Below are 12,129 nucleotides of genomic sequence, written 5' to 3'. Positions count from 1 at the left end.
TGTCCCCAACCTCACTATTACTGTTTGGTGGTCTGTGAACAACTCCCACTAGCATTTTCTGCCCTTTGGTATTCCGCAGCTCCAGCCATACAGATTCCACATCATCCAAGCTAATGTCCAAAAGGCATTCGATAAGGTGCCACACAAAAGGTTACTGCAGAAGATAAAGGTACGCGGAGTCAGAGGAAATGTATTAGCATGGATAGAGAATTGGCTGACGAACAGAAAGCAGAGAGTCGGGATAAATGGGTCCTTTCCGGTTGGAAATCGGTGGTTAGTGGTGTGCCACAGGGATCGGTGCTGGGACCACAACTGTTTACAATATACATAGATGACCTGGAAGAGGGGACAGAGTGTAGTGTAACAAAATTTGCAGATGGCACAAAGATTAGTGGGAAAGCGGGTTGTGTAGAGGACACAGAGAGGCTGCAAAGAGATTTAGATAGGTTAAGTGAATGGGCTAAGGTTTGGCAGATGGAATACAATGTCGGAAGATGTGAGGTCATCCATCTTGGAAAAAAAACAGTAAAAGGGAATATTATTTGAATGGGGAGAAATTACAACATGCTGCGGTGCAGAGGGACCTGGGGGTCCTTGTGCATGAATCCCAAAAAGTTAGTTTGCAGGTGCAGCAGGTAATCAGGAAGGCGAATGGAATGTTGGCCTTCATTGCGAGAGGGATGGGGTACAAACGCAGGGAGGTTCTGCTGCAACTGTACAGGGTATTGATGAGTCCACACCTGGAGTACTGCATGCAGCTTTGGTCACCTTACTTAAGGAAGGATATACTAGCTTTGGAGGGGGTACAGAGACGATTCATTCTGGAGATGAGGGGGTTACCTTATTATGATAGATTGAGTAGACTGGGTCTTTACTTGTTGGAGTTCAGAAGGATGAGGGGTGATCTTATAGAAACATTTAAAATAATGAAAGGGATAGACAAGATAGAGGCAGAGAGGTTGTTTCCACTGGTCGGGGAGACTAGAACTAGTGGGCACAGCCTCAAAATATGGGGGAGCCAATTTAAAACCGAGTTGAGAAGGAATTTCTTCTCCCAGAGGGTTGTGAATCTGTGGAATTCTCTGCCCAAGGAAGCAGTTGAGGCTAGCTCATTGAATGTATTCAAATCACAGATAGATAGATTTTTAACAAATAAGGGAATTAAGGGTTACGGGGAGCGGGCGGGTAAGTAGAGCTGAGTCCACAGCCAGATCAGCCATGATCTTGTTGAATGGCGGAGCAGGCTCGAGGGGCTAGATGGCCTACTCCTGTTCCTAATTCTTATGTTCTTATGTTCTCATGTTCTTCCTTACTATTGCGTTAATTTCCTCTTTAACCAGCAACGCTACCCCACCTCCTTTTCCTTTCTGTTTATCCTTCCTGAATGTTGAATACCCCTGGATGTTGAGTTTCCAGCCGTGGTCACCCTGGAGCCATGTCTCCGTGATGCCAATAATATCATATTCATTAATTGCTGCCTGTGCATTAAATTCGTCCACCTTTTTACAAATACTTCTCGCATTGAGGCACAGAGCCTTCAGGCTTGTCTTTTTAACACACTTTGTCCTTTTTGGAATTTTGCTGTAATGTGGCCCTTTTTGATTTTTGCCTTGGGTTTCTCTGCCCTCCACTTTTACTTTTCTACTTTATATTTTTTGCTTCTGCCCCCATTCTACTTCCCTCTGTCTCCCTGCATAGGTTCTCATCCCCCTGCCATATTAGTTTAACCCTTCCCCAACAGCACTAAGATATTGGTTCCAGTCCTGCCCAGGTGCAGACCGTCCAGTTTGTACTGGTCCCAACTCCCCCAGAACCGGTTCCAATGTCCCAGGAATTTGAATTCCTCCCTTCTGCACCACTCCTCAAGCCACGTATTCATCTGAGCTATCCTGTGATTCCTACTCTGACTAGCACGTGGCACTGGTAGCAATCCTGAGATTACAACCTTTGAGGTCCTACTTTTTAATTTAACTCCTAGCTCCCTAAATTCATCTTGTAGAACCTCATCCCATTTTTTACCTATATCGTTGGTACCTATATGCACCACGACAACTGGCTGTTCACCCTCCCGCTCCAAAATGTCCTGCAACCGCTCCGAGACATCCTTGACCCTTGCACCAGGGAGGCAACATTCCATCCTGGAGTCTTGGTTGTGGTCGCAGAAACATCTATCTATTCCCCTTATATTAGAATCCCCTACCACTATAGCTCTCCCACTCTTTTTCCTGCCCTCCTGTGCATCAGAGCCACCCACGGTGCCATGGACTTGGCTACTGCTGCCTTCCCCTGATGAGTCATCCCCCCGAACAATACCCAAAATGGTGTATCTGTTTTGGAGGGGGGTGACCGCAGTGGACCTCTGCACTACCTTCCTTCCACTGCTCTTCCTGTTGATCATCAACATGGTGGATAACGGGGAACCAGTGGATGTGGTGTATTTGGATTTCCAGAAGGCATTTGATAAGGTGTCACATAAAAGGTTACTGCATGATAAAAGTTCATGGGGTTGGGGGTAATATATTGGCATGGATAGAGGATTGGCTAACTAACAGAAAACAGAGAGTCGGGAAAAATGGGTCATTTTCCGGTTGGCAAACACTAAATAGAGGAGTGCCGCAGGGATCAGTGCTGGGGCCTCAACTATTTACAATCTATATTAATGACTTGGATGAAGGGACCGAATGTAATGTAACCAAGTTTGCTGATAATACAAAGATGGGTGGGAAAGCAAATTGTGAGGAAGACACAAAAAATCTGCAAAGGGATAGAGACAGGCTAAGTGAATGGGAAAAAATTTGGCAGATGGAGTATAATGTAAAATATGAGGTTATACACTTTGGCAGAAAATATAGAAAAACAAATTATAATTTAAATGGAGAAAAATTGCAAAGTGCTGCAGTACAGGGGGAACTGGAGTGCTTATGCATGAAACACAAACAGCTAGTATGCAGGTACAGCAAGTAATCAGGAAGGCAAATGGAATGTTGGCCTTTATTGCAAGGGGGATCGAGTATAAAAGCAGAGAAATCCTGCTACAACTGTACAGGATATTGGTGAGGTCACATCTAGAGTACTGAATACAGTTTTGGTCTTGATATGGAGCCAGTTCAGGGAAGATTTACTCGGTTGATTCCGGAGATGAGGAGATAAGGTTGACTTATGAAGAAAGGTTGAGTAGGTTGGGCCTATACTCATTGGAGTTCAGAAGAATGATAGGTGAGCTTATCGGAATATATAAGATAATGAGGGGGCTCGACAAGGTGGATGCAGAGAGGATATTTCCACTCATATGGGAAACTAAAACTAGGGAGCATCGTCTCAGAATAAGGAGACCCATTTAAAACTGAGACAAGGAGGAATTTCTTAACTCAGAGTGTCGTAAATCTGTGGAATTCTCTGCCCCCAGAGAGCTGTGGAGGCTGGGTCATTGAATATATTTAAGGCAGAGAAAGACAGATTTTTGAGCGATAAGGGAATACAGGATTATTGGGAGCGGGCAGGGAAGTGGAGCTGAGTCCATGATCAGATCAGCCATGATCTTATTGAATGGCGGAGCAGGCTCGAGAGGTCAGATGGCCTACTCCTGTTCCTATTTCTTATGTTCTTATGTTCTTATGCGCAGCGCCCCATTATTATCCCGGAACAAAAATTGAGGAATCCCCCTGAAGCTGCACCATAGTCTCGATTACAAACAAGGCTTTCTCTGACTACTTACTCATATACCTCACCACCCACATTCCATAACCCCACTTCCTTCTGGGTCTTGTTCTCAATGGTTGTGATGCTGATGATTAAAAATGCCACATTTTAAAGGAGTAGATTTGGCATTACAATATTAAGATAATACTAATAAACTCTAATACACTTTGAAACAATCCTAAATAAAGTTACGTTCGGTTATTTTTTGTTTATATTCTCTCAACTTGCATCTTGCTGTTTATATTGACCAGTACTGCTGTAGCCACCATCCATTCTGGGCCTGAGGTTCACTGAGTAAAATCTGATCTCTGAAAGGTCAGTGTGTTTGTTTGGAAGCCTCAGTGGTGACCGTGGCAGTTGGAGGCACCTGTACAATTTGTTTTGGTGATGATGGCCAAGTGTTGTAACAATAGATTACCTGAATTCATTTTTGACTTCGAGGACATTTAAAACCATCACCTGAATTAGAAACACTTGGTAATACTTTATAACACACCACTGAACTTGAAGATAAAAGCAAATGAATTCCATGACATGTGCTAATTGGCTAAAATATGCAACAGGTCTCACCTGTCAAAGTGTTAGAAAATGGCACCTGGCTGAATGCATTAACAGGCAGTCTATATAGATTGTCAACTATTTCTAACTCAAAATTATGCTAGAAAATCTCTGAAAATCTTTAAAACACGTTGTGCAACATACTATCAATGTACATCGAAACTGCTGATCTTATTCTGCATAAATAACAAAAAAGGATGAAAAATGTTACATAGAATTATAGAGAGTTTACAGCACAGAAACAAGCCATTCAGTTCAACCAGTACGTCAGGATTTATGCTCCACTGAAACTTCCTCCCACCTCATCTAATCCTATCAGCCTAATCTTCTATTCCTTTCTCCCTTATGTGCTTATCTAGCTTCCCCTTAAATGCTATTTGCCTCAACTACTCTGACTGCTGCTCCTCACCTTCCTGCAACTTTTCCTCAGACAATCTCCCTCATCTGCACTGATCCCATTGAGTTACACCATCTTTCCCTGTATCCCTGGGTTTCAATCCTTTTGATTGTTGTATTTCATTCTTACTGCTCCTCGTTCTTCAGCTGGTATACAGAGTCAGCTGGTGGTCACTGCTAGCACCCGAGGCCTCTATACACCTCCACTGGATCCCTGGATCAACCTCCACTGGCTCTCTACCTTGGCCCTCTTTTTCCACGGGACAACCATCAGCAGTCGTCCAATCAAACACTGCCCATCGAACAGTTCCTGGATTCCCTCCCTTTCCACAAATCTCTCTGAACCTGGATACTAGTTCATGGATGTACTTTGCCCTCCTCTGAGTTCACTGCCCTCCTGTACTCACTAATCCTCTCCCTCCATGTTAACTCTTTTAGCTGGATTCATGGCCAACCTTTTCACCTTGCCACGTCATATGGCGCTCAATTTTCCTCTATGCCATATTGCCAGAGTTACGCACGTTTTTCTTGGCCACAACTACTCCAAAAAAATAACTAGCATGTTTCCCCGTTGTATTTTTTGAATTTGGTGTCGTCCAGCCTGCCTTGTAGATTCAGGGGATGGAACCTAATGTCTGCGCTGAAAAAACAATGCCGCCCCCCCCCCTCCTTCAGCGCATGTACGAAAACAAAAGGATATTTTTGACATGATTGCCATGGGCGCGCATGCCCAGTACAGTTCTGGGTCTGCATTCGGCCATTTTAAAGAGCCAGTTGTGTGTGAGAACTTTAATTTGCATTGGAAAAATTGGAGCTGCAATACAACATGCAACATGGCTCAAGGAGCAAGAATTTCTTACAGGATGAAGTGGAGTCACTAGCTACTGTAATTGAGGCCAGATGGCACGAGCTGGACCCCAGTAGAGGTCACATAAAAGTTTCACCAAAAAAATGAAAAAACGCTGGAACCAACTTGCAGAAGTTTCAGGCGTTGGTCACCCCACAGATTAAAAAGGTACAAGAGGATCGGGAATGGGTGACCGTCGCACACAAGAGTATGGCGAGGCAGGTAGTGCAGGAGTCCCCTGAGGCTATCTCGCTCTCCAACTGGTCCTCTATTCTGACTACTGGCGAGGGCAGTGATGCCTCTGGGGAGTGCAGCCAGGGCCAAGTCCACAGCACCATGGGTGGCTCAGCTGCACAGGGGGGGAGGAAGAAGACGGGAAGGGCTATAGTGATAGGAAATTCAATAGTTAGGGGAGCAGATAGGTGCTTCTGCGGCAGCAAAAGTGACATCAGGATGGTGTGTTGCCTCCCTGGTGCAAGGGTCAATGATGTCACGGAGCGACTGCAGGGCACTCTGGGGAGGGAAGGGGAACAGCCAGTGGTTGTGGTCCACATTGGTACCAACGACATAGGCAGAAAGAGGGGTGAGGTCCTGAAAGCTGAGCTGAGGGAGCTAGGAGTAAGATTGAAAGCCAGGACCTCAAAGGTTGTAATCTCGGGATTACTGCCAGTGCCATGTATTAGTAAGGGTAGAAATAGGAAGGCTAGTCAGATAAATATGTGGCTGGGGCATTGGTGTAGGAAGGAGGGCTTTAGTTTTCTGAACAATTGGGACCGCTTCTGGGGTAGGTGGGACCTGTACAAGTCGGACAGGTTACACCTCAACAGAGACGGGACCAATGTTCTTGCGGGTGGTTTTGATAGTGTGGATGGGAGGGCTTTAAACTAGCTTGGCAGGGGGATGGGAACCCAGGAGAGGGCTCTGAGCTAGTTAGAGTGGGTGAGAGCTCAGATGAACAGAACCCCAAGAAAGGATGCAAAAGGCAGAAGACAACAGAGCAGAGTCGCACTGGGGTAAGTGTAAACCACAAGGTGATAGGAAGGGACAATATGTATGAATATAAAGGGGCTGCAGGAGGGGTCAAAACTAAAAATCATGGTTTAAAAGCTAGTATTAAAACACTTTACCTAAACGCATGCAGCATTCGAAACAAAGTAAATGAGTGGACAGCACAAATCATTACAAATGGGTATGATTTGGTGGCCAATCCTGAAACGTAGTTGCAGAGTGGCCAAGACTGGGAATTAAACATACAGGGATATCTGACGATTCGGAAAGATAGACAAGAAGGAAAAGGAGGTGGGGCAGCTCTGTTAATAAAGGATGATATCAGGGCCGTTGTGAGAGATGATATTGGCTCTAATGAACAAAATGTTGAATCATTGTGGGTGGAGATTAGAGATAGTAAGGGGAAAAAGTCACTGGTGGGGCGGACAATAATCAAGGGAATAATGAAGGCATGTGAAAAAGGAACGGCAGTAATCATGGGGGATTTTAACCTACATATCGATTGGTCAAATCAAATCGCACGGGGTAGCTTTGAGGAGGAATTCATAGAATGCATACAGGATTGTTTCTTACAACAGTATGTTACAGAACCTACAAGGGAGAAAGCTATCTTAGATCTGGTCCTGTGTAATGAGACAAGAATAATAAACGATCTCCGAGAAAAAATCCTCTCGGAATGAGTGATCACAGTATGGTTGAATTTGTAATACAGATTGAGGGTGAGGAAGTCGTGTCTCAAACGAGCGTACTATGCTTAAACAAAGGGGACTACAGTGGGATGAGGGCAGAGTTGGCTAAAGTAGACTGGGAACACAGACTAAATGGTGGCACAATTGAGGAACAGTGGAGGACTTTTAAGGAGCTCTTTCAGAGTGCTCAACAAAAATATATTCCAGTGAAAAAGAAGGGCAATAAGAGAAGGGATAACCAGCCATGGATAACCAAGGAAATAAAGGAGAGTATCAAATTAAAAACCAATGCGTATAAGGTGGCCAAGGTTCGTGGGAAACTAAAAGATTGGGAAAATTTTAAACGACAACAAAGAATAACTAAGAAAGCAATAAAGAAAGGAAAGATAGATTATGAAAGTAAACTTGCGCAAAACATAAAAACAGATAGTAAAAGCTTTTACTGATATATAAAACGGAAAAGAGTGACTAAAGTAAATGTTGGTCCCTTAGAAGATGAGAAGGGGGATTTAATAATGGGAAATGTGGAAATGGCTGAGACCTTAAACAATTATTTTGCTTCGGTCTTCACAGTGGAAGACACAAAAACCATGCCAAAAATTGCTGGTCACGGGAATGTGGGAAGGGAGGACCTTGAGACAATCGCGATCAGTAGGGGGGTAGTGCTGGACAGGCTAATAGATCTCAAGGTAGACAAGTCCCCTGGTCCTGATGAAATGCATCCCAGGGTATTAAAGGAGATGGCGGAAGTTATAGCAGATGCATTCGTTATAATCTACCAAAATTCTCTGGACTCTGGGGAGGTACCAGCGGATTGGAAAGCAGCTAATGTAACGCCTCTGTTTAAAAAGGGGGCAGTCAAAAGGCAGGTAACTATGGGCCGGTTAGTTTAAAATCTGCAGTGGGGAAAATGCTTGAATCTATCATTAAGGAAGAAATAGCGGGACATCTAGATAGGAATAGTGCAATCAAGCAGACACAACATAGATTCATGAAGGGGAAATCATGTTTAACTAATTTACTGGAATTCTTTGAGGATATAACGAGCATGGTGGATAGAGGTGTACCGATGGATGTGGTGTATTTAGATTTCCAAAAGGCATTCGATAAGGTGCCACACAAAAGGTTACTGCAGAAGATAAAGGTACGCGGAGTCAGAGGAAATGTATTAGCATGGATAGAGAATTGGCTGGCGAACAGAAAGCAGAGAGTCGGGATAAATGGGTCCTTTTTGGGTTGGAAATCGGTGGTTAGTGGTGTGCCACAGGGATCGGTGCTGGGACCACAACTGTTTACAATATACATAGATGACCTGGAAGAGGGGACAGAGTGTAGTGTAACAAAATTTGCAGATGACACTAAGATTAGTGGGAAAGCGGGTTGTGTAGAGGACACAGAGAGGCTGCAAAGAGATTTGGTTGTTTAAGCAAATGGGCTAAGGTTTGGCAGATGGAATACAATGTCGGAAAATGTGAGGTCATCCACCTCGGAAAAAAAAACAGTAAAAGGGAATATTATTTGAATGGGGAGAAATTACAACTTGCTGCGGTGCAGAGGGACCAGGGGGTCCTTGTGCATAAATCCCAAAAAGTTAGTTTGCAGGTGCAGCAGGTAATCAGGAAGGCAAATGGAATGTTGGCCTTCATTGCGAGAGGGATGGGGTACAAAAGCAGGGAGGTCCTGCTGCAACTGTACAGGGTATTGATGAGTCCACACCTGGAGTACTGCATGCAGTTTTGGTCACCTTACTTAAGGAAGGATATACTAGCTTTGGAGGGGTTACAGAGACGATTCACTAGGCTGATTCCGGAGATGAGGAGGCTACCTTATGATGATAGATTGAGTAGACTGGGTCTTTACTCGTTGGAGTTCAGAAGGATGAGGGGTGATCGTATAGAAACATTTAAAATAATGAAAGGGATAGACAAGATAGAGGCAGAGAGGTTGTTTCCACTGGTCGGGGAGACTAGAACTAGGGGGCACAGCCTCAAAATACGGGGGAGCCAATTTAAAACCGAGTTGTGAAGGAATTTCTTCTCCCAGAGGGTTGTGGATTTGTGGAATTCTCTGCCCAGGGAAGCAGTTGAGGCTAGCTCATTGAATGTATTCAAATCACAGATAGATAGATTGTTAACCAATAAGGGAATTAAGGGTTATGGGGAGCGGGCGGGTAAGTGGAGCTGAGTCCACGGCTAGATCAGCCATGATCTAGTTGAGTGGTGGAGCTGGCTCGAGGGGCTAGATGGCCTACTCCTGTTCCTAATTCTTTTGTTCTTATGTTCTTATAAGATTTCTGTGCAATGGTGACCACCCTGAGTCTGGAAGCCAGTGCAAAAAGAAGTGGCAGGACCTTGGTCAAGTAGTTAGTGTAAGTAATATTTTCATTTATTCAATGGAATTGCAATTGTAAATGTGACCAGCTGTATATGTCCCAACCAGCAGAAAGGCACCCTCTCTAAAAAGTTGCATTTTCATCTTTACAGAGGAAGGTGACACACAACAAATGGGAAAGAACTCGAACAGAAGGAGTCCCGGCAAATCTGCAGCCACTGACACCCTTGGAAGAAAGGGTCGCTGCTTTGATGAGTCCTGCCTGGAGAAAAGCAACCACCACTGTGCAAGCTGGGCCCATACTCGAGGGAGAGGGTAAGTGCTGCAAATTCCACAGTCTGGCTTTGCTAAATGTTAAGTATTGCGCGGGCTAGTCATGCTTCAGTTCATGGGGATGTCTCCGTTAGATACGCTTCGGTTGATGCAATTAGCTATCATTCATCATGGTCCTTCAAATCAGCCTGCTGCCTGCGCTGTGTGAGCCTTCTCATGCCACCCACTCTGCCCCCTCCTCTGCTGCTAAACATTTGTCTGTTCTGTTATATTTTGCAGAATTTGAGGCCAACCCTGACGATGTAGAATAAGATTCAGATGCGGACGAGTCTGAAGAGGAGAACATCTTCCAATCCCACCTTCCAGACCAAGAGCATGGGAGTGAGGGAAAGGGGGAGGTGATTGATGAAGCCCCCACTGTTGTACTCACTTTGGAGGAGGTGCAGATGTCACCAATTGAAGTGCTAGCCTCTTTCCTGAGTGGTGCGAGTGTTGTTGGGACATACAATTGCTAGACATTCCACTTTGCTGGCTATCGACCAAAAACTGGCTGATGTCCCAGCCTTGGCGATGTGTTAGCCTTCATGTTCGTTGGAACATCGTCCATTTTTTGGCTCGCTACTTTCGGCTCAGCGATAGCCCAGCGAAGTGAGATGGGCCCAGCGATAGACAAGCAAAGCCCAGTGAAGCGAAATGGGCCCAGCGACAGCCCAGCGATGTGAAATCAAAGCTTCCCTAGCAATGGCCTTCTGTGAATGCATTTTTTTTTGGATGGACAGCTTTTCCCGCATTTTGGGAGGTCAGGGATCATCCACACATGCATAGAAGGCCATTGCGGAGGGGGAGAGAGAGAGAGGAGAGAGAAAGGAGAAGAGGAAAGCAGAGTTAGAGAGAAGAAATAGAGTGAGAGATTCGAGAAAAAAGAGATAAAGAAAAGAGAGAAAAAAGAGATAAAGGAAAGAGATATAAAAAGAGAAGAGATTATAAAAAATGTCCTCATCAGATAGTGTGGAGGGGATTAGGAAGACTGTAAAGCCGTTTTCCGACGAGGCCAACGAGGCCCTCGTCCAGGAGGTGCATTCCCGGTGGGCCGAATTAACCCGGGGTGGGCGTAGGAAATCTCCATCCCGGGCATACAAAAAGATTTGGGGTGAGATTGCGAACGTCGTACCGCGAGGAGAGGGGGCCCGACCAGTGTCGGAAGAGCTGGAACAGCCTGGTGGCGTCAGCAAGAGTAAGTACAGATTTTATATTATATTGATGAAGACTGCAATTATAATTATAATAGTAAATCTCCTGAATTAAATTTTGTAAATTCTCACATACATACATATATATATATTCGCTGCTAAGGTCTGGACAGGGCTCTAATCACTCACTTTATCTCTTCTCTCTAATTCTGATTTCCTCCTTTCCTTTCTCTCTCCTCTCTCTCTCTCTCCCCCTCCAAAATGGCCTTCTGTGCATGTGTGGATGACCCCTGACCTCCCGAAATGCGGGAAAAGCTGTCACTTACACAGGGACTCAGCCTGGACTGGGGGAGAGCTGCCCTTGCTCACTGTCTGCCCTGGGATACTTTTATACATTAGCTCCTGCTATTGCCAAGTTCAATGGCGATGGTAGTATAGAGAGATGTATGTGTCAAGCTGCAGCTCCTAAACACGTTGATTTTTGTTATAACCGTGCATCAATTGTGGATCCTATTTGCATGTAACATTTGAAACTGTTGTGTTTCCATGATACAACATAGTCAATTAGCTTATGCCATGCTCTATTCACGTTTGCAGAAGAAGATATCTAACAACAGATCTAAGCAGAGGCGCACAGGAAGGGGCCCTGCCCAGCTTTCTCAATTGACAGACTTGGAGGAAAGAGCTGTGGCACTTATGGGCACTGACAGTCGCTGGGCCACCATCCGTGGTGTTGTGGAACCCTCCCATGCATCACGTGACTAATGTGTCAAGCAGTTTTAAAGTAATGTAATGTAATCTAATTATAATGCAATATACAAATGATGTCATGTCATGCATGCAGCCTTTGTGCTGCTCTCAGGTTGACAACATAAGAACATAAGCAATAAGAGCAGGGGAAGGTCATCTGGCCATTTGTCCCCTTCTCTCTGCGCTCCCTATAAACTCTCACTCCCTTATTCTGTCCATGTGCAATTGATGCAGCCGCGACAGCTTTCTGGGGCAGTGAAATCTACGTGGTGCATTAATATGTAACGTCTCTCGGTAATGTGTACCCTTCTGTTCGAATAAGCTCAATAAGCTCAATTGTGCTTTGAAGGTCAACCAGAGGCGCAAGTGGAGGCCGCACCTGCAGCTG

General features: G+C 44.9%; 1 protein-coding gene across 1 annotated transcript in view; it reads left to right on the top strand.

Annotated features, from left to right (window-relative positions):
- LOC139266584 (uncharacterized) overlaps positions 1-10,326 on the top strand; it is a 100,241-nt gene extending 89,915 nt beyond the window's left edge. The window contains exons 3-5 of the mRNA XM_070884179.1: positions 9,487-9,565; positions 9,681-9,843; positions 10,081-10,326. Of these exons, the coding sequence (XP_070740280.1) occupies positions 9,487-9,565; positions 9,681-9,843; positions 10,081-10,112 (274 nt within the window). The 3' untranslated portion in view covers positions 10,113-10,326. The remainder of the gene's footprint in view (positions 1-9,486; positions 9,566-9,680; positions 9,844-10,080) is intronic.
- Positions 10,327-12,129: the final 1,803 nt, after the last annotated feature.

This window comes from Pristiophorus japonicus, chromosome 7, assembly GCF_044704955.1.
Source record: "Pristiophorus japonicus isolate sPriJap1 chromosome 7, sPriJap1.hap1, whole genome shotgun sequence".
Taxonomy (NCBI): Eukaryota; Metazoa; Chordata; class Chondrichthyes; family Pristiophoridae; genus Pristiophorus; species Pristiophorus japonicus.
Note: the sequence above shows the minus strand (reverse complement) of the source record. Positions and strands in the feature narration are given on the sequence as shown.